Raw genomic sequence first — 23913 nt, 5'->3', positions numbered from 1 at the left:
CTGGCTAAGCACCAAGAATCTAAGACTTAAGATGTCTTCTATGAAGTTCATCCTGCAATTTGTAGGGCTTTTTCCCATCAACCGTCAACTGGATCCTGTAGCATACAAGCTCCAATTGCCACCAACCTTAAAGATTCACATGTATTCCACATCTCCCTACTAAAACCAGCCATTCTGTCTTGGTCGGGCAGAGCACCCCTTCTGGACCACTGAAGTAGCCACTGAAGAAGATACCCAGATCGAAGTACAAGAGATTCTAGATTCTCATATAATCTGGAATCAATATCAATACCTCATCTCCTGGAAAATCTTCGGCCCTGAGGAAAATTCTTGGAAGCCAGCCTACCCTCTGCAACTCCTAAGAGACTTCCAGAAGAGATCTCCCCATAAACTGAAGCCCAGAAGATAAGGGAGGGGGCTTTGGAGGGGGGTTACTATTACAGTTGCCGACTCATGGGACCATCCTGCGACCAACCTCACTTACCCCGGATACCGCCGGAAGACATCCGTGGCTGAGAAGCAGCTTAATGCCATCAAAGCCATTTTGTGTGATTCGCACTCCGGTGTGGCACCAGAATGATGTCATGCTCCTCTTCCATCCAAGGCTCCTTCTAGGTGTGCATGTGCCTATTCTTAAAGGCCCTTTGGCGGGAAGTACTCCACGGCGCCTCAAGATGACATCAGCCATGCTGTCCTATATAAGGGCTCTCTGGACCTCACCACATTACCACTGCAATGGGACTCCTGCCTAGCAGTGTGTGTTGCAGCATTCCTGATTCCTCGACTTCAGTCCAGTCTAGTCTCCAGTCCTGCCTCATCTAGCTTTGTGTTGCCTTCCAATCCAGTCTTGTCTTCCTTTTTTGTTCTCTCCAGTGCCTTCAGTATATCCTCGTCCACTCTAGTAGTCCATCAAGCTAGGGTGAGAGAACATTGTAGAAATCTCATTTTTGTGTAACTTTCCTCACTTCAAAAGATGTCAGATCTTCACTGAGGTCTACTGTGCTGTTCATACGCTTCACTTTGCATGTAAAACTAGCCCCAAAACCCTTCACCACCTCCAAAACCTCACCTCGAGTTACTAGCTGGCCCTTCAATAATGATATAAATAGTTTGCTAATATGAAGTCCTTATAAAAAAGTCTCTCTCTTTCTCTTCCCTACCCCAATGTAAATGTCTGTCTGGGTACTTCGCGAGTAGCAATGTACAATTATTGCAGAGTGTGAAAACTTTATCACATGTTGCGGTAAACCACCTATATGAAGCGTTAAGATAGTGCATGATGTGATAATTCTAAAATTATCATAACCATGCCCCTTTTTTTATTGCGGGCGTTATCCATGTAAAATTAAAGCATTTTGATGAATCTAGGGGTTGGGAACCAAAATCCTGTGAAAACTAAGCCTAATGTATTAAGTTAGTCCAATTCAAAAGTTTGGTTTGAGACATTTTTTTTTCTGTATTGGGTAGTAGACATGCATATTATGAGGGTAATTTTCAAAACAGCCTGCATCGCAATATCAGAAGAAACACATGCAAGTTACACCAATTTTCAAAGTAGATTTTTTTATATAGGTCCGCTTTGAAAAATTAATCCACCAAATCTACCTACATACCAAGTTACATCTTTTTCCAAAAAATTTACACACTTAAACAGCAACTTTAAAACAAGTGCACAGGTGACAATACACACGCATATGGGTGCGCGAGTGGACATACAGTGGAATTTAAAATTATGTACATACATAGGTTTTCCATATCGGGGCTCCATCTGATGATGTCACCCATGTGTGAGGACTACTATCCTGCCTGTCCTCAGAGAAGCACATAAATCCAATCCGATCCCCAACTCTGTCCCCAGAACACCTCTGGGTCAGTCATATGTACATACGTTTTCCCGCTCAGTATGTGCATCATTTGCAGGGCCAGAGGAACCACTAGGCAAGCTAGGCCTGTGCCTAGGGCGCCGAGACTTAGGGGGCGCCGTGGCAGGCGGCAGAATTTTGAAAGGGCAAAAAGTGCCCTTTCAAAATTCTGCCAGCCCCCTCCTCACCCTGCCACCCTCCCGACGCCCCCCTGGTGGTCTAGCGGATGGCCTGGGAATGATCTGCCGCTCCTCCCGGGGCCTCAGCTGCCACTAACCAAAATGGCGCCGGTGGCCTTTAGCCCCTACCATGTGACAGGGGCCAACTAATGGCACCGGTAGCCCCTGTCACATGGTAGGGACTGAAGGCCACCGGTGCCATTTCCATTAGGGGCGGCAGATGGATCCCAGGCCCCCCGCTGGACCACTAGGTGATTTGTGAGTTTTCTTTTGGGGGGGGGGGGGGGGGAGTCGGGGCGGCACAAGGTTGAAGGTGCCTAGGGTGCCCAATCCCCTTGCACCGGCCCTGATCATTTGTCAAAGGTCATTTCTGCCCATTAAAAACTGTTTTACCCACAGAAGTACCTTTGAAAATTATCCTCCTTAGGACAAAAACTGTTAACAGTTCTCACCCCAAAATGGGCCGTTCTGGTTAAATGCTCACAAATGGTTTCCTAAATAGAGTGCCCAAGAAATTAAAAAAAATAAATAAATATATATATATATAGAATTTCATCCTGGACTACTGCATAGCTAGGGATCTTCATTTTCAGTTTTTATTTTATTTTGCCAGGGAATTTCAATATTATAACAAACAAAATCAGTGGAAAAATGACAGTTATAAGACACAGGAGAAAAATCAGTGGAAAAGTCAGTTTTCCATTGATTTTTTTTTTGTTGTAACGTTGAAATTTCCAGGTGAAATAAAATAAAAATGGAAAACAAAGGTCCCTAAGCATAGCTAACAATGGTAACAATATTTCCTCCAAACATTATCTTGGCACATCATGCATTTTATACATATGAAACCTGCATGCAACTCAGGGAAGTGGTTAGTAAAACATCTTAAACAGTGCATGGTCTCAAGAAGTGCAGAGAGAAGAGTAAGGCGTTTACCTGAAAAAGGTGACAAAAAACTGTACAAGGTCCATGATGGTGTTGTGTTGTGAGAAGGCAATCTGCAAAATTAAAACAAAAATATATTACAGGAAATACAGAATTTTCTAATGCTTTGCACCCTCTACCCCAGGGCTTCCCAAATCTGACCTGGTGGCCCTGAGGTCCATTGGGTTTTCAGGATATGCACAATGACTATGCATAAGAGAAATCTACATATACTGGGTCTCCAAAGTACAATTTTAATCGGGATTTTCAGATTACTTTGCATGCTCTTTTATGTACTGATGTCTTATTGAGCTGTATTTTATTATCATATTATGTATTTTGTTGAGTTTTCACATTTTGAAATTTTGCACAGTGTTTTGAAACTAAATTGATAAAAAGGTGTTTTAAAGTTCATCTAAATAAATAAATGGGTTTGCTCTCACTCAGGCCGATGCAATTCCGTGCACTGGCCACTGCGCATGGCTCATCGTGCGATTGGACGCACATCCATAACCCCTGATGCAACACAGGGGTCAGCGCGTCCAAAACATGCTTCCAATTGCGCGTGTAGGTAATAGTGCTCATCACATGTAAATGCATGTTGATAAGGCTATCTATTCCCCCAATGCCAAAAAAAAAAGTGTTCCCGATGTGCACATTTTTATTCACCAAAATTAACGCCTGCCCGGAGCAGGCATTAATTTTGGAGGAGGCCAAAAAGTGTACAGAAAAGCAGAAAATACTGTTTTCCTGTACTTCCTCCGACTTAATATCGTGGCAATATTAAGTGGAGGAACAAAAAAATTAGAAATGTCCCCCCCCCCCCAAAAAAAAATAATAATAAAAAAAAAGGGTGCCGGTAGTCAGGTTAGGAAAAGGGACGCTGAGCGTCCCATTTCTTAATCGGCCGACAGTCATCTCTCCTGGGCACCCACTGCCGAGGCGGTGTTAGGGCTGTGCAATTTCCCCTAGCGCCTCCTTTATACCGTGGCACCCAATTTAAATATTAAATTGGGCGCCTGGTAGAGGTGGATCGGCACACGTTAAGGGAGCGAGCACTCAATCATGAGTGCCCCTTTAATGCGTGCCAATACTGCATCGGCCTGAATGTAGGGGGCAATAAGCAAATGCACATGGGTGGAAATGCCACTGGTTATCCCTTCACTGCATGGAACGCTTCCTTGGTATGCAGATAAACGTACGCGTCTTACTGAAAAATGCGTCTACTTTTATCTGCATCGATGGTGGTGGGCAATCATTAAAGAGCCCATTTTCACAGATTAATCACTGCTTTACCCGAGGCAATGCTTTCGATTATTGCCCTTGTGTTCTAATAATTTGTCCTATGAATTGCTGATGAGAATTCAATCTGTCTAAACAGGAGCAGCACTGGGCATGTACAGGGAATTCTAGGAAAAAGGTTGACCAATGCTATTATTTTTAGCAATGTACAAACCAAAGTTTGTTTTTCTAGTACTTCCTAAATTCTGTCTCTCTCCATAACAGTCTACAGCGAAGAGGGCTAAATAGATTCACTGCTGAATGTAAACAGGAAGATACCCTGGGAATCTTGAGATGTGCAAACAGTTGTGTAAGACTCTGGAGCGGAGAGAATAAAGCCCAAAGTCCTCTGTATAATAATGGCAGTTGAGAAAGGTGGTGGGCCAGTTAACAGATTAAAAGGATGAAACAAATAGGGCACAAGAGAGGGGAGGTAGAAAAATAATTTGGAAATTCGTGATGGCAAATACCTGTAAGTCTAACAAAATCACTGACCTAGAAGTCGCTTGGTGGAAGATGATGCTGATGTGGTTGCAGTTACTGAACCACAGTTCAGTAATAATTAGGATTGACAGGGAGGTAGTCATATGGGGATATATTCTTTTCAGAAAGGACATTTATTCATTCATTCATTTCAACTTGATTTCTGATAATTCAGGAAAACCCTTCTAAGCAGTTACAAATAACCACCACATAAATAATAAGTAAAAAAAAAAAGGGAAAAGTAGGGGCAAAATAAAAGCAATCAGGAGATCACATGATGATGTGAGCAGGCTGGAATACTGATTCCTGCTGCTTTGGGGGCAATCCCCCAGCAATCTCTCCTCTTCCATTCATTGCTGCAACTGTTTTATTTTTCTGCTTACCATAGGTAGCTGGCATGTTGGCAAACTCATCAGAGGGTTGTCAACTGGCTCCAGATTTTCAGGCAGGTTGATCCAGTCCTGGTTTTACTCCCCTGCAAGCAGGTACCTACACCCTTGCTTTTCTTAGGGACTGCAATAGGGAAATCAGAAGTCCCTGCGTGCAAGGAGGTAAAACCAGGACTGAATCAACCTGACCTGAAAATCTGGAATCAGTTGCCAACCCTAGTAGTGGCTTCCTAAAAAGGACAAGGATAAATGGAAGCAGATTGACCCTAACATGGCAGATAGGGCCTTAGAAGCTGACACGGCCCCTGCCAGGGATTCACAGTTATGGATGCACTAGACTCCAAATTAGACTCTAAGTTGGTGAAGATCTTTGCAAACTTGGACGAGGTTATGGCCAACGAACAGCTACACTGGATCAGCAAGTGTCCGACCTCCATGATGCTTTTCAGATTACCGTGGGAGATCTTACATGTTGAAGGCAACTCTGTCGCAATTAAAAGAAAAAATAGAGGACCTAGGAAGTAGGTCAAGGCGTAATGATTTACGATTCATCGAACTGTCAGACCCGATCTCGGATGCCAAATTACAGGGATTCCTGGAAGCTTGGGTCCCACATGAGCTAGATCTGGTCACTGTGATGGGTAACCTTTGGATGGAGCACACGCACTGGACAGGCCGCACAGCCTAGGACTGTTAATGCCTAAATATTCCATTACTCGCCTAAGGCACTTATTCTCCGCTTGCTGCAAAAGGGTAAACAGCTACTTTAGGAGAACAGGAAGATCGTAGTCTTTCAGGAATATTTAGCGAAAGGACTGTTATTTGCTCTAACCTGCACTCCTTAAAAGTGCAGAATATGTTATTATACCCTGACCAGTTCCATATGGTTCACAATAAGACTCTGTGGTTGCATTCCCTGCAAGGCAGAGACCTTTTTCAAGTAGTTGGGTGACAAAAATACCTGATTTTGCAATAGTTCAAGGATATCTGTGAGTTTACTCTGGCAACTTACTAAAGTGTTCTGTCCTCACATTATGGGGGATTCTACAATGAGGCCCTTATGGTACTCAGCTGATGTATTCAGACTTTTACTGGACGTGCATGTTTTGACACATTGCAGTAGATCACAGCTGGTGACTACTTCTTGTTACATTTCATTCCTGGTGATTCAGCCATGTTGTGTACTTTCTCAGTTAGCCATGTATATTCTGCTTTCTCTAGGTTGAGTCTCACGAGGCCACATGACTTGTTTTTTCCTTCTATGCACTGCCTCCCAGCTTCAACACATTTATTTATTTATTTATTTATTGTTTTTTTTTATACCGATCTTCCTACATTAGATGCAAATCAAACCTGTTTACAAAGAACAAAAACTTGCCAGACAGCCTTACATGGAACAATGAACATTTAAGCAACTTTAAGTAATAGTCAATGAGAAGAAAAACTAAATATACAATTTAAATTACATAGTAATCAAGGTAGATAAGAATTGGATTGGATTACATAGTAATGAAGGTCATAAGTGATAAACATAAGTGATAAACATAAGTGATAGACATAGCGATCTCATACGCCTTCTTTGTCTTTGGAAAGCAGACTAATAAAAAGAATTTGAGCGATATACAGGGTGAGCAGACATGAACCAAGCAGCACTTGGGGGCAAGCAGCAATACATGGGCAGCACTTGTAGGATTCATTTCTATGCACTGCTTCCCAGCTTCAACACATGAGATCTGACATGTTGCTGTGCCTATTTGCTTTTTTTTCTTCCTGAACTTTCATCATGGAGCCTAGCTTGGCAGCTATTTGTGGATATGGATGTGCCCTTGTGGCCTCCTTCCTCTTTTCTTTTTTGGATATGCTGTGTAAAGATTCTGGTGGTCTGTATACCTGGTCATAGTCTGTAATGATCTACCTGTTTCTTTTTAAAGCAAATTTAAAGGGATAAATAATTCTATATGTTTATTTCACAGGATTTGGTTCTTTCTTCCTTTTCCTTTGCTATTTTACTATTGCTATGAGGGAGGTGCGGGGGTGTTGTTGGGAGCTGGCACTGAGTGTTAAACATGATTTCACCCAGATGAATGGGTGTCGGACCAGGGTTAAGGGGGACGGGGGGGGGGGGGGGGAGGTGGTTAAGGAGGAGGGATTGGGGTTTTAGTGGGAAGGAGGGCACAGGTGGAAGATGTTAGGACTGGAGAGGGATTAGGTTTAGTATTTGTTATAGATACAGTATGGCTTGGTCAAACTGATGATGGGGGAGGGGGATCTGGGGTGGGGGGCCATCTTCCATGAGGTTTGTAGACTTTTATATGTTGTTGCATTATCACGTAAAGATTACTTCATTGAGGTATGAGTTCCACAGACACTAAAATACTCTCATGGAATATAGGTGGCTTTAATTTGCCCATCAAAAGGCAAAACATAAGGATTGCTGTAAACAAAAATAAAGCTGGTATTGTGTTCTTACAAGAAATACATCTGACTGACACTGAACATTTGCCTTGACTTTCTCCAAGAAAGCTGGTGTTGCTGTGTTAGTACACAAAACAATTCCCTTTGAAGTATTGCAAGTAATTAAAAGACACTCAGGGATGATTTTTGATCCTTGAAGCGACATTCTATGGCCAACTTATTGTAATACTCAATTCGTATGATAATTCCTTGTTTTTAGGCACTGTCAGTATATCGCTTCAGTATGATCCCAATATTTTAAAATTGTGTACATTATCCTGGGCTGAACAAATCAGCGGTTCTCCCTAATAAAAGATGCTCACTTTGGAAGGGGATTCCTTTTTTGTTAGATTCTTTGCAATTATTGGATGCTTGGAGAATACTGCACCCACTTGAGAAAGATTTTACTAATTTGTCCCAGACTCATTCCACTCTCTCTTGGTACATTCTGGGTCTTTCATTCGGGTTACAGAGGCGAGAGTGGGCCATCTGATCACGCCCCTGTTTGGATTTCTGTCACTTGGGGGACAGATCTTTTGCAACATAGGTGTTGCCATTTTCCTTTGCATTTAATAGAAGATAAAAGTTTTGCATAATTTCTTAGGCAAAAGTGGGATTTCTTTTTAGATACTAACAGAGCTCATTTGGATGACCCTATTTTATTTTGGGAGAGCACTAAGGCTATTCTGAGAGGTAAAATAAATGCTTATTCTATTAAAAAAGGAAGGACATGGCTGCTGCCCTCTTGAGATTTGAAAAACAATTAGTTAAAAACAAACGCAACTTGTTTTGTTATGTGGCAAAAGAGCAATTTGTAGCTACACAAATAATCCTCAATTTTTTGATTCACAAGAGGACTTCCAAAAGTTTACTGCATTATAAATATAATAGGGATGTGAATCGTTTTTCAACGATTACAATTATCGTCCGATAATTTTAAAATCGTCTTAAATCGTTAAAGAACATGATACAATAGGAATTCTAACGATTTATTGTTAAAAAATCGTTAATCGGGTTAGTGCGCACTAAGTTCACTTAGAAAATAGCCACTGCTATTACTAGCAATGGTTACATGGAATAGACTTAGTTTTTGGGTACTTGCCAGGTTCTTATGGCCTGGATTGGCCACTGTTGGAAACAGGATGCTGGGCTTGATGGACCCTCGGTCTGACCCAGTATGGCATGTTCTTATGTTCTCTTACTCGCACATGCCGTCTCTCACATGTAAGCCCCCATTCCCCCTCCCCCCCACAGACACACAGGATCTCTCTGGTGCTTTTTAATATATTTATAAATGAGCTGGCAAAAGGAACAATCAGTGATTTAATCAAATTTGCACACAACATAAAATTATGCAGAGTTGTTAAACCACAATGGGATTGTGAGAAATTGCAAGCAGACCTTATGGGACCGGGAGACTGGGCATCCAAATGGCAGATGAGATATAATACAATTACCATCTACAGCATATCATTCAAAGACTAAACGAAAAAGGTGGGCTTTGCATTGCTTGAAAAACATTTATAATCAGAAATATTTTGTAGCAGAGCATTCCAGAAAGTTCACTGCGCCAGGTAGACTGTAGTCATACTTCCTTGAAGGAAGGGCCCTAAGCAAAAGCTTTCTTCCAAGTGTAATGGTATATATACAACAAGCATTTCGGTTACATAGGAAACACCCTCAGCTTGTAGTGCTTTAAGGACCAGCGTTAAGATCTTAACATTTATTTGCTGAGCTATAGGAAGCCATTGCAGTTGTTTTATAATGACGTTGTGTGATCTTGGATAGAACAAGATACAATCAGCTGTGCAGCTGTAATTTGAAGTAATTGCAAAGCTCTATTGTAATAGGTGGGCAATCCTATGGAGAGAGAGAGAGTTACAGTAGTCAATAGTGATTAAGATGAGCAACTACAGTACTGTACAAAATCATTGCTGGGCAAACCATATCTCAAACACTGAACCAATCTAAGTTTATAAAGTGCTGACTTAATGACTGCACTAAGTTGTGGTTGTAAAGTAAAAGCAAAATCAATTTTAATGCCTACAACACTGGTGGTGTGTTTAAAGGTGAGTTTTATACCTGTAAAATACAGCTTCAGCAGCTATGCAGAAACTGAGGTCTTACCAAGTCAAAGAGCTTCAGTTTTAGCCAGATTTACATGAAGATTACTATCACATAGCCAGCTACTCACTGCCTTTAGATAGTTTAGCAAGACAGACAAGGCTTTACAGAGAAAAACAGCTGTATAATTTCTGCATATACTTCGTAAACAATATTATATGTAGAAAGAATTGCACATAAGGGGCTTAAGTATCGATTAAATAGCATGGAAGAGAGTGCAGAACCTTGAGGAACTCCAGGAGGAACATGTTTCCAGGATCTACTTAGTGTTTGGGTACTTGCCAGGTACTTATGACTTGGATTGGCCTCTGTTGGAAACAGGACACTGGACTTGATGGTCCCTTGGTCTGACCCAGTATGGCAATTTCTAATGTTCTTATAAGGAAAAAGATTGTCCAACTCATACCTGCATCTGCCAGTTCGAAAGATAAGAACTAAACCAATGGAGAACATGGTTGCCCATGCCAAAAACACACAGTCTGTCCAGTAAAATAAAAGACACATAAATTCAAAGCTACAGAGATATTTAAAGATATTAAATCATCAAGCTGACACAAAATATTGTTAGCTAATGACGCTGTCCCGGGGAAGCGTGTCGGCAGCCAGCTCCCGAGGAACAGTAAGTAATCGAAGAAAACAAAAAGTAAGTAGTTAAGAAGGGTTTAGGGGTCGGGGAGGAGAGGAAAGGAGAGGGGGACAGGGTAGGAAGGTTAGGTAGAAGTGTAGGGAAGTTTCTTCCCAGTCCGCTCCTTAACTGGCAATGGACTGGGAGGGTACTGGTGAAGCCCTACTCCCATCGCTGTGAGTGGCCTTTTAAAATCCCCCCCTGCACACTAGTCGCAGGCCACGTGCACATGCGTGCGCATGCTATAAAATCGGCATGTCCACGTGCGTGCGCTGGGAACTGTGCGCACATGGACGCGCATGCTCCTTTTAAAATCGACCCCTTTGTGCATATTTTCACTTTCGCATGCACATATAAGCGCATAAAAAAGGGGTTCTCTGTGGCAAGGCCAACATTTACGCGTGTAAGTTGCCATTTTAAAAGACGCACACGTAGATTTGCTAACTTACGTACTTTTACATCTGCTAGTTATCTGGCATAAATGATATGAAATGTGTTTATTGTGGAATAATGATTTGGTAGGAAGCCTAGATGAACTGTGGGGAGTTCAGGCTGAAGAACCAGGAGGATCTCGGTAACCTGAAGGACTGGGAGAACTGTTAAACTAATTGGTAAAACTAACAATTTAATTTACACACACATTTTAAAACACATGGATATAGTCAAATAAATCCTACTCTGTTTTTGTGGGTAAAATATACGTCCATATATTTTTAAAACAGATAAGAAAAGTATGCAAGTTCAGCGCATTGTTATATGTTCTTTCAATGCATTGCATGTTATCGCGCATCTGACACAAGATAGAGATATGCATATTTTATAAAACGCATGTCTATCATAAACGCGGTTATAAAATACTAGCATAGATATGCTTGTGGCCATATACGTGTGTATATGCTGTCGCACACATCTGTTTGAAAGTTATCATCTAAGTCTCACTGCATTATGAAAGACAGCGGAGCTGGGCTTTGGCCTCCCATCCTCCATCTGTATAAGTTCTAAAGCAAACTTAAGTGACTCATCTTCACTTTGAGCATGTTTAAAGTTGCCAGAGATCCCCTCCCCATTCTGGGGAAAAAGCAAGAGTTCCTGGAATGCTTGGAAATCCTTCTCTGTCCCAGGGCCCCTATGTATGATGGCCTCAAGATCCTAGAATAGCTGAGTTTTTCCTGGTGGTATTGCCTTCGGAGTTTGGGTATCTTACGGTCCCCGATGTATATGTCCCAGTCCTCTAGCAGAAAGACCTCAGGGAATGGCTCCTCATCAGTGGCTGAGTTGGCTGGTTCAGTTGTAAGCCAGGTCCACAGAGTCCCAAAATCTGGGTGTTCGCATCCCAGAATGATGGGGTATGTGAGCCATGGGAGTACTCCCACTTCTAAGTCGGCTGCCTAGCCACAGTCTTCAGCAAGACCTGGGTGGTGTGGTATTACCATTGATCTCTATGGATATAGCTAGAGTCATTGTATTTCATAGTCAATCTATGTTCTTTTCACTAGCTCTCTCTGAATGAAAGCCTTTCAAAGCCTACTCAACTGTAACTACAAACATATTGAAACTGAGCAAAGAACCTCTACAAAACTGCAACAACATATTGTGGTGTCATCAAGTTCTTCCTCAACCCCAGTGACACTCCTTAGCAAAGTGGCTTCTCTCTCCACAACTAAAGCAGGGTAGTGGGCCAGAATCCTGTGGTTAGTGTAAGGACGTGGTTTGTTCCTTCCCTGGAGTCCTCAAGCGGGTGTCTTGCTTTCTGACTGTGTAGTCTGGCGCTGACTGCCTCTCTCACAGTCTGGAGTACTCGGGTACTGACCAGGCTTGATGGAAGATATCTTTGACTTCTACAGCAGTTTCTAGTGTAAGCTTTGGGTGTTGGCATATCTACTGCTACATAGGAGGGTCCAAGACATCTAAAAACTGCTCCAAGATGACCAGCTAAGCCACTTCTGCACCAGTCTTTACTTCAGGCTGTAACTACTACCACACTATATCCTTCAGCCGATAAAAGAGATTTCATTGGCTTTCTCCCAGCTAGAGGAATCTCTGCCAGAACTGCTGTAGATACACTTCTGGAATTCACCCTGCTTGTTCAAGATTGGGAACGCTAAATTCTATGTAGGTGGCTCTTTCATCAGGATTTGCACATTGGAAGGCAGCTTTTCTGCTGCCTGTCAGCAAATTAGCCAGGTATTTGGTCCAAGTGGACTCTGGCTGCCCTGCTAGCCAGGTGGTTTGTTTGAAGTTCACTAAGAAACAGTATGTGTTGTCTCCTGAAGCCATTTTAAGGATCATGGGAACCACAGGGTTAGATCAGGCTGTAATAGCTTTCATGCTTGTGCTAATTTTGTCAATGAAGCCTGTTGCCAGTCCAGGTGATCTTGTTGTACTTGCTGGGCCCACTAAACCTGTACTACAGTCTGCAGCTGCTGCTGCCCCTCTGTGAATGCCTAGAGTAAGTGCTTCATGCTGGCTCAGCAAATGCTCAGATGTACTCGGTCCCTTGCACAACAACAGGGAAGGAGAGAAAAAAGCTCACTTTTTTCTAATATAAGCAAATAAATAAATAAACCCTAGCATGTCTGGCTCCAACTTACTAAAATTCCCATTCTATATGGGCAGGGCTAGGCCCTTTAGCTTGATGGATTCAATTATCTAGGCCGCCACTGAATCCAGGCCCAGAAGCTTAGACAAGTAAATTGTACCACTACCACTATACATGATAGCATGGGGAGGACCTTGTCTTCCTACAGAGACCTGAAGGCATCCTGAAGGATTCTAGCTTTTCCAACAGAAAATACTTTTATTAGTTATACTTAACAGATAAGCAGAAAACATAAGCCTGCTTACCTCAGTAGTGCTACAGCAAACATGCAGGGTTTTGGCGTAATTCCTGCTGCTTTCTCCTCCTGGCCTCCCTTTTCTTTGGTATTTATTTCTCTCATGAGAAAATACCCTACTAACTGAGATCCCGTTTAGGCTGAGTCTTAAGGTAGACTAGGCTTAATGCCTGGTCTTGGTCTTTAAAGATGTTCTGGGGTTTAAAGCATATACCCCTTTAGACAGTAATGAATCAAAGGAAAACATCAAATGTACAAGTTATTGTGGGGGAATATAATCCCATGTTCCAATGAGGTAGTATTCAAAGTTCTGGCGCAATTAGACAATGCTATGGAATATGTCTCGGAGTTCGACAGAACATAAGGAGGTACATACTGTTCCCTTTACAACTCTTCCATTTATCATACCACACCACAAGGGAAGGAACAAGGATGAGGCAGAAAACTACAGACTTATTCATTTAAAATTAGTGGTGGAATACTTTGAAGTCAATGGCTTACAAGATCCTAGGCAAAAAAAATTTCACAAGGTGAAGATCTTGCCAAACAAACTTGCCTGACTTCTTTGAAAAGTAAATAAAGGAGATCGCATCTGCTGCACGCCATTTGAATTTCCGAAAGGCCCTTGACATTGTTTAACACAGAAGACTGTGAACAGGTTAACCATTCTAGGAGTGGTGTAAAACTGTGAGGGAAGTTCAGAGAGTGATACTCAATAAGATCCACACTGCGGAAGGGAAAACGAACAGCCAAGTGCCATGCAATCACTGCTTGGCTCATACTTCTTCAGTGTCTTTATATGTCATATTGTAAAAGAGTTAGAAGGGTTTAGTTTACTTTATTGATTTGTTCGATCGCCTTTCTATATCAAACCAAAGAAAGCAGATAATATAAAAATCTGAAACAATATATAAGCAGAAAAATGACAGACAATTTACAAAACTGGAAGAATCTGTGAATAAAGCATTTTTTTCAAAATTGGAGGTACAACTAGTTGGAAGAGGGAATAATTACTACTTCTGTATAGGTCTCTGGTAAGACTCCACTTTGAGGACTCTGTCCAGATTTGGAGGTAGCATCTACAAATGGATATTGATAAGGTGGAAGCAAAGGGTCATTATGGAAAAGAAAGTTTTCAAATGCTTTTGCTTAGGTAATTAAGGAGCCAGTCGATAAAATCAGCAGATAAAAGTGCACGTGCTGCTTCACCATGTAAGTATTTTACTTGAGCCATAAGGGATCTGAAATCCCCACACGTGCTCACATGTAGAGGGTACAGAAGTACCTGCGGTGTAAGTTGGCCTCCAGATTTCAAAGGGAAATACCCCAGGGAACTGTGGGAACTTTGCTCCAGTGAAGAAGTGAGGGAGATTCCAATGACTATGAGAAAGTCATTTTTCACTGAGAAGGGAGGTGGACCATGGGCCAGAGAAGGAGAGAGGTTAGGATCAGCTACACGTGTGCAGACAGGGCAGATGTAGCTGTCCTAATCTGCTGATATCATCTGTGCTTTTCGCCTATAATATAGCACATTTCCACTTTACCAATAGTGAAGCTCAGAAGCCTCTCAGTATCAGAAATGAACTGGCATTCAGGGTAACTTGTTGAGCAGTTCCTATGATATACTAGTAATGTACTGTTTCCATCCAAAGAACCTTATAAACCTCATTACAAAAATCTGTTGACTAATAAAACATGTTTTATGATAGCATTAAAATTAATGAATGTTTACAGAGACAACAGATCTTGTTCTTAATGATGCATATCAGAACAGAGGTCGGCAAGCCAAAACATTTGGAGGGCAGAGCTGAGCCTAAACACCAAGAGCAACCCAGGTGAAAGCAGAGGCTAAGCCGTAACAGTTCAGCCTTGGTGATTTACAGGAGCAGAGTCAGAGAGAATACACAATGACTCAAGGTCCATCCCATGATCAAAACCAAGAAACCAAAGTATACACTGCAGTTAACCCCAAGCAGAGAAAGAGATGAAAAGCGCATTCACTCAGTGCTTTCAGCTTGATACAATGGAGAAAGCAACAAACCCACAACAGTCACTGAAGCCTTCTCTATTGCTCAGTGAAACAAAATACTTCACAATGTCAATAAACTCTTTCATCTTTCCCAGGATCAGAGTTCAGGTCACCATTCAGTTCTCCATTTTCAAAGAAAGGTTTCCTTGTTCTGCCTCTATAGGACCCTCAAAGGTTCCAGCTCCGTCCCATGGAGAAAAGGAAAATCTCACAGAACTCACTGCAGGGTTTCCCTTGCTTCTGGGGCAGTGGAAAGCCAATCAAAGCTCTGCCCACTCCCCACTCCCCACCTCCAACCCCTTCCCTCTTTCCCAGTCTCACTCTACCACTCTCTTTTTCCTTCTCCGTCCATCTGCAATCTCCAGTAAAAATAAGAACACTTGTAATAGCTTCCTTCAAGCCATCATCTTCAAAGTGCAATTAAAGTTGAAAAATGATCAATTCTCTTTCCTTCCCCTTCCCCCACCCAAGAGCATTTGTGCTAAGTATCCAACTTTAAGTGAGGCATAGGAAAAACGAGGAACCCACTGAGTTATTCTGCACAAGCGACACCTTAAAAAACCGATGCTCAGGCCAGGCTTTGCAATCTGCTTTATTGCAATTAGTTTCCCTTCGATTGTCAACCTTCAACGGCTGTGTCACCTATTCCACAAAGGTTTCTTGGCCAGGAACATAGCTTGTAATCAATAAGTGTAATTCATCTAATTATCAATAATAATTTTATAACGTTTGAAATAAAAGGTTTTCAGGGAAGGGTCGGGGTCATCATTTTTCTCGAGTCTCAACACATCACTTCCAAAACTAACAGCTTTTCTATTTCTTTTCAATACGTGTTGTACAACTATTAATCCTGTTTTCCAGAAACACGATGGGCATGATGTGAACATCTGTAAAAGAAATTTATTGGATTGCTGCTCTTGCCATAATGACGACGGAAGCAGGAAAACACGTTCACTTATCTTATTGTAGCACATCTTCTATCAGCTAAGACTAGCCAAGGAATGCACCTTTTACTTATGAATAACAATGACTATAAAAAGCATTTTAATGCAGTCTTTCATGAAAATAGGATCCCAGCATAGTCGCTGGTTATGGTGCAGCGTAGAGAATACATGCAGTCAATTCTAAAGGGCAAGGGTTGGCCACACAGGTTTGACACACGAACTGCCTGACTGCTTCCAAAATGAAGAGAAAAATGCCATTATGATAAATTAGCATCCATTACCAAACTAGGGTTTTTCCCATAGGCACAAAATGGGAGAAACAGCTTAATGAATCTGGCCTTAACACTGGAAAGACTGTGGCAGGAGATTTTCCTACTTCATGATGTCTCCCAATTCAAAATTCAGTGTATTCTCATTTGTAGCATACCTCCATCTTTAAATTTATTTTTATTTTGGGAATAGTTAACTAATACATGTGCAAAAGGTATTAAACCACAGACTGGTACTGCATGCTCCTGTAGCTGCAATATCAATTAGACTCATTAGTTACACACAGGCCAATGCTATGTCGTGCGATGAGCCTAGCGCATAGGCTAACGAGCTCTCGCATGCGCGTTTTGAAAGCGCTAGGCTAACACCCAATGCAATAAGGGGATTAGCGCATTCAAAACATGCGTCCAAACCAGCACGTAGCTAATAGCGCTCATCACATGTAAATGCATGTAGATGAGGCTATTAGCTATTACCCCTGATGTAAAAACTCACCGTGCGCCCGATGCGCATGTTTTAACATGGAAATCTTAACGCCAGCCCCAGGGCTGGTGTTAAGTCTTACATACTCCGAGCCATCTAAAAGAGCCCAAAATACTGTTTTTCTTGGTATCGTCCCGACACTAAGTAGTAGGAACCACAATAAGCAGCATGAAAAAAAAATGTTGATGGCGGTCAGGTTAGGGAAACAGATGCCCATTAACTGAATGTCCGTTTCCTAACCCACTCCCAGCTCCTGGGCGCCCGATGCCATGGATGCGCTAGGGACGCACAATTTAGCCACAGCATGTCCTTTTTATGCGACACTTCATTTAAATAATGCACTGTGCGCCTAGGAGAGGTGGCTGGGCGCGCAATCATGAGAACCTGTTTTATGCAAGCCGATATTGCATCGGCCTATAGGTGCCTAGACTGAATGCTATCGCGATCTGCATGCTCGAGCATCAACACTCTTATGGCACCTGATGCTCCTTGGAGATCCAAAGTAAGTCTAACATCTTTAAAACTGATGGCTGAGTTATATAGGGAGTCACAGAAGCTGTGAATACAGACTGGTTTTATTGCTTTGGAAACCCAAAGAAGCAGAAGAAAATGTCTGGGCCAACTGCAAAACTATGCATTCTTATTGAATACTAAAGAACTTTTGCACATTTGGATAACAGAACATTTTGTATTTTATCCATGGATTTACATTTAATTGATTCTTTGACAAAAGTTTCCAGCATGCTCAACATTTTACACTAACATCACCACTTTTACAAAATGACTGAAAAAAGTAACTCGATTCATGTTGAGAGAACGCTAGAATAATTTTTTCATAAATATCAACATCAAAGGGTCTATGAACTAACCAATACTAAAACTAGCAATAGGCAGATTACATCCTGCATGTCCATGGCTGCATTAAAGATAGAATGGCCATAATAATGCAGGTCATGATCTGCGCATCAGATCGGCTGCACTAACTGGTGCAAAGTAAAAGGGAAGGCTGCCACCTCTTACCCCTCCTGAAGCACAATTGGGCATCTGGATCAGAAACGCTTCCTTTCCTCATCATGCCTCCCACCGCCCACCTCGGTGGCTAGCTCTGGATCCTTCGTCTCCCAAACTCATTGCCCATTGAGGCAGCTAGGCTCTGAACCTTTCCACCTTCCCCTGTAAGTTGTGACTCATCATAGCCCCTGGGTCTCTCCAACCTCAGAACAGATGTGCCTCTCCGGAACAAGAACCACAAAACAAATCACATAACGTTTAGGGTCAATAACCCTCCACCTCTCCCCAAATTGTTGCCAGCAGGAAGTTTCTCTCTTCCTGGCCACAGCACTACCCAATGTTAGAGCACCACCACCCTAAGGTACAGTTAATTGTCCTGCGGCAAGTGGCTCATGTTAAAACACACAAAACTCTACTCCTGTATTTTATATCCTGCACGTACGAGATATACACAGGTTATAACATGTGCAAATAACCTGCAACACGCGTGTCCATGTAAAAAGAAACACGAGTCAGTACATATTGTATTTATCCAGATAAATTCTAATTTATTTGGCTAAGTAGAGGCAGAATTTGGATTTACTTTTATTTTATTTTACTGCATTACTTAATGAAAATGACTGATCTTCCAAGCAGCACCAGTGAAATGTTAGCAGGCAAATTCCTTCTGCAGGATGTGATTGGTATTGATCAGGTAATCTGTAATAGATTGCAAGATAAAGATCTGTAAATGTGTAAACAAGCTCGACAGAGATGATGATAGCATGGAAGGCTCAGACATTCTGTCCAAGCAAAAAGATAAAAAGAAGATTTGACCCTAAGGCATTCGGCTACAGGTAACCCTTTTAAAAACAAAACAACTAAGATGTCAATATTCAAAAGGATCCAGCTGACCAAGTAAGCATTTAGCTGACTAAATCAAAGCCTCTGAAAATTGATGGGCTAGCTGGCTAAATTAAGCTGGTCAAAAGTCTGAGCAGGACTAAGGTCAGGGGAGTGGGGAGAATGTTAGATGGCTAGAATTGGTTTTCAGTACTAGCCACCTAACTTGGACAGCCAAATCTAGGCATTGCGAGAACTTCCATCCCCACTCCCAGCTGCCAATATTACAATGTTTGCATGGGGGCAGACGACCCCTCTATGGGATCTACCCTCCCTGCTGTGGCTATTAAAAGGCTTTGAATGGTGCTGCCATTCCTCCCCTCTTGGATCTCTTTCCTGCCACCAGTTTTAAAAAGCTTATACGAGGAGTTTGTCAGGCAGCCTCTCGTGGGACCCCTCCTCTTTCCTGGCCAAAAGCTAAACGCAAATGTGGAATGCCAGCATACACACCTACCCTCCAATGTTAGAGAAAAAGCTTCTGTCCCGGTCCCCCTTCCTAATCCTGCTCCTCTCCCTGATTTTTAAATAAAAGCGCAAGTGACTCCAGCTACCACCCCTCCTGACCCACACCATACCCCCCACCAAAACCATCCACTCAAGCCAGGAGCTGTTACCAACTGACTGGTTTTGCACCATATAGCCCAGTTTTAAAGCTTGTTGTACAGAATCCGATTACAATGATAAGCCCAGTCAAGCAAGCCCCTGGCTACGAAGGGGGAAGTCTGGGCATCTCAAGAGTCAATCAGCGGTGCCACCATGTGGGCAGGCTGTGCCCCCCGGCGAAGCACCAATGAGCTGCCTTCAATCCATTCTGGCAGTGCAGCCGCAGAAGGGAAAAGAAAGAAGTATGTATGCTGTGCTTGCCCTGAGAACTCTAGAGCTCTGCCCTGCACTCTGGCTCCCATCCTCTTCCTCAGAGTCCACTTCTCTGCTCCTGACTCTTACCTTGCTGCAGCTCAGGCAGGATTGCTGCCGCTGAGTGCCGTGAAAGGCAGAGGGGTCGGTGAAGTCAGCAGTTGTCTCTGGCCACTGCTGGTGATGATAGAGAGTTCTTCCAGGCTTACACAGATGGAGAGATTGTACCCCGTCTGGCGCTATACTACCTACTACTCTGCTGTCTGTTACAGCGTGCAGCCGTGTTACTGTGCCGCCTTGCCTTGCCTGCCGCCATTGTCCTTCTAGCAGGTAAAATGTTGCCCTGTGGGCTGCAGTTATTCCTTTTTTTTGTTAAGGGGGGGGGTGAGGTTAAGTATTTCTACAGGGTCTGATTCAGGTCTGCAGACTTAAGGTTGCCAATTGACCACAGATTGACTGAACGGGCTGATCCAGTCTTGGTTTTGTTCCATTGCATGCATGCATGCATGGATCTGTACTTCTTTCTTAGGCAAATCAATGACATAATCAGAACTACAAATTCTTGCATGCAATGGATCAAAACCAGGATTGGATCAGCCTTTTTGGTCAACCTGGGATCAGTTGGCAACTCTAGGGCTGCTGATTCCCATGCTCCATTTGTTCTCCCAAATCTTCAGTTTTTGGGAAGGTGCCCCAGGTAGTCTGAAGGGTTTGGCAGGCTGTGGCAGGTGAAGCTGAGGCAAGGCCTGACATAACTGGGCCAGAGCCTGTGGCCGCATAGGAGTTCAAGAGTCCTGCAAGTGGGAACAGTATACTACCCCAGTTATTCCAGAACTGCCCCCCCCATCTGAATTAACACAACATGCACACGACCTTGAGCAATGTGATGCTCCTCCCCCATCTCCCTTTCTCCTCTGAAGCTCAAAAATGCACACACTAGAGCAATTCCAACTCATCTCCAGAAACAACCTATTCCTCACCCTCCTTATCTGAAGTTATTCCTCCCCAGCCTGAAATCCAGTCAGCATGAACGTGTATTTGTGTGTGTCAGCATGCATGAGCATGAGAGAATATGTGAGAGTCAGTGTGTTTGTGTGAGCATAACTGCCCCTTAATCTGGCCTTGAGTGAGTATGTGCGTAAGAATGACCATGCGTGTTTTAGAGAGAGATAGTGGGAGTGTGTGTGTGTGTGTGTGTGTGTGTATGAGTGAGAGAGGAGAAAGTCTGTGCACACCCTCCAATGCCGACTAATCTACAATAATTTATTTGATTTGTTTTTACATTCCACCTTTCAGCCACTTCAAAGCATATTACATTCTCAGGGTGACTGGAATCTAAAGTTTATTTATTTATTTGATTTTATATTCCATTTTCAGATAATTCAAAATGGATTATATTCAGGTACTATAGGTATGGGGAGAAAGGGATTTTTAAAATCATTATTAGTTTTAATTGTTGGGTTTTAATTGATATATCTGATGTTTAAAATATGTTATATGGTGTTTGGGAAATTTTAAAATTATTTTTTAAATTATTGGATGTTCTATTCATCAGCTGTTTTGAAATATGTATTCTTTTTAGTAGTATGATTTTACTATTATGATTGTTTTATTTTTCTTGATTTTATCATTTATGTTTTATGAGGCATAGTAATGTTTGTTTTCTATTGTTGCATTGCATACAGAGTCTGACTAGTTGTGATTTCCAGTTCAGCTTTTCTCTGCGCATTTCAATTTATATTTCATTGTCTCATTGCTAGTGTGTAGTTTAAATACTTCCTACATTGCTTTTCTGGTGCAGGAATCTAAAAGTTGCCTGTCTTGCTTTGTTTTTCAAATAAGAGGTATATGGGTATCTTAGGGTCTGGTGTAATATTTGTAGTGTTGCCTTTTCATGGGCACGGTTGTTACAGATTGAATACTGACAATTAGTCCAGTTTTGGTATAGGAAGCTTACTATATTGAAATGGTAATTCAGTTTACTCATGGCTTTCTGAGGATCAACACACACCCAAATACTTGTTACAATAAGTCTAATATCATATGGGCTCCTGATCTGCGAAAAGGTTGGCAACTCTATTTACAGGGCGTCTAGCATTGCTCTGACAGCTACACTGGACTCCAGTGGGAGGGCTATAGGACTGGATGCCAGGACGAAGGTAAGCCTGTACTGTGCTGCATCCTGGCTTAGCTTAGGGGCTTTTTGGGGGAGGAGGTTTTGGGATGGGTCAAGAGGGTAGGGGTGGGGAGAAGAGGGGACCTGGAGCTACTATAAATATGTGGGATGGGGAAGGTTTGGGAAGAGCACCGATACAGAAGATTTATTTCTAACAACAGAGGGTGGCACAGAGGATGTCTCATTTGGATTGGAAGGGAAGACAAGGAGGCTCCCTTTGTGAGGGGGCAAGCGGGTCTGCCAGGCCCCTGGAAAACATTTTAACATCAGCAGAAAGGAGATGAAGGAGGAGGGGGGTGGGCTGAGTGGAAGAGAGGGCTGGTAGCCCTTCAGAAAGCGTTTAATAAGACAGCAGGGAGGAGGGTGTGGGGGATGATGATGGCCTTTGAACAACTTTAGATTGAAGGTGGGAGGAACTGGATCTGGTGCCCGACACAGTCTTTTTTGTTTATTTATTTTTTTAAGTTAGCTGGTTAATACTTACTTTTCAGCACTAATCAGCTAAATTTAGCCATGGAACCGAGCTGCCCTAAATCTAGCTGGTCACATTTGACCAGCTAGATTTAGGGCATATTTAGCTGAAAACCTAGCCCGTTAAGTTCAGCTGAATATTCACCTGAAGACAGCCTGCTAGAATTAGTGGGATGTCCTACCTGCTCAGTGGGTTCTTGAATACTGCCTTCTTAGTGAATACTTAGCTCTGGGGAAAGGTGCCATATGCATACCAAAAAAATAACAAAATCCAAAAAGTAGTTATAGTATGAGCAAAAAAAATCCTTCCCCACTCAAAAAGTATTCTACCAACATGCCTCTCAAAAGCTGCACAGGAGACAGTGTGTAAAGTCTGGCCACACAACTGGCTGCGCTCACCTTCCACACCGCCAATGCCTCCCACAGCAAGGACGCTGCCATTCCTGGCCACTGAGAAGGTCCCTAGGTGCACATGCGTGCAAGCATAAGAAGGCCCCAGAGTGAGTGGATCCTCAAAAACTGCTGTTACTTTCCTGCTAGTTCTTAGAGACGTAGGTGTTACAGAAAAGGGGACCAGCAGCACTGTACTCAATCTTGGACTTTGGGCTCCTGTAATAGGTACTTTGAAATCATCTCGTGCAGCACGTTGGACCTCAGTGGTGTCATGTACATAGCAAACTCTCCTGTCATTCATACCATACATTTCAGGTGCCTTCCTTGCCTCATATAAGACATTTTCAAAGAGGCTCTTCACTCAGGAGTCAGTAATGTTGAAAAGGATTAAAACATACTAAACTTCCATATATCTAGTAGAATTGCTGCATTTTTTGCCCTCTCCATAACCTACAACAGTGTTTCTTAAGCTAGTCCTGCAATGCAAGTCTGTTTCATACATATTCATTGTGGATCCCTTGAAACCAGACTGGCTAAGGAGTTACTCCAGGACTGGCTTGAGACACCCTGGTCTGCAATATGTAGGATGCTCAGTGCGACTGCACGCAAACTGACTGGCTGGAGCACATAGTGTTAATCCTTTAGACATGCCATTGTTTCACAAGCTTTAGTGTTCAGAAAGTTCTCGTAAACTGCTTCATTTTCAGATGTGTCAAGTAAGTTCTAGCAACAACTTTGACTTACAACCGCAATCAACCCCTCTGGACAAGGCACTTGCAGTTAAATTACAGACCCTTCAGGCTTTTAGATCCTCTAGTTTAGACAGATATTTATGAACAAATTCTCTGCCCTTGGGAACTATTGCTTAATTAGCCTTTTTAGGTTGGCACCGTGTTATTGATGCTTCCCAAACTGGTAACTCCAAAGTCAGTTCAGGTTTTCTGGTTACCCACAATGACCATGGAATACATTCACATAGATTGAAGAACCAATATATGCAAATTTACATCATGAAAATGTAATGCAGATAACCCAACAATTTATCAGGTTCACCAATAATATTCTTGTTATTTTAATTTATAGTCTGGAGATGACTACTGGTGAGGCTGACGCAATATCCCTGCGCGGAAAAATGGGCGCTCATCACTGAGGACCCACTTTCATTATGCGCGCCCATCCACCTCTCCCGAGTGCGTGATGCAAGAGACTACCTGAGCCGCTGCGTTAAAAAGGAGGCGCTAGGG

General features: G+C 42.5%; 1 protein-coding gene across 2 annotated transcripts in view; it reads right to left on the bottom strand.

The window, feature by feature from the left end:
* Positions 1 to 23913, bottom strand: part of ATRNL1 (attractin like 1) — a 2205421-nt gene that overhangs the window by 759834 nt on the left and 1421674 nt on the right. For both annotated transcript variants that reach the window (XM_029610472.1, XM_029610473.1), the window contains exon 25: positions 2978 to 3039. In XM_029610472.1, coding sequence (XP_029466332.1) covers positions 2978 to 3039 — 62 coding nt within the window. The remainder of the gene's footprint in view (positions 1 to 2977; positions 3040 to 23913) is intronic.

This window comes from Rhinatrema bivittatum, chromosome 7 (genome assembly GCF_901001135.1).
Source record: "Rhinatrema bivittatum chromosome 7, aRhiBiv1.1, whole genome shotgun sequence".
Lineage (NCBI taxonomy): Eukaryota > Metazoa > Chordata > Amphibia > Gymnophiona > Rhinatrematidae > Rhinatrema > Rhinatrema bivittatum.
Note: the sequence above shows the minus strand (reverse complement) of the source record. Positions and strands in the feature narration are given on the sequence as shown.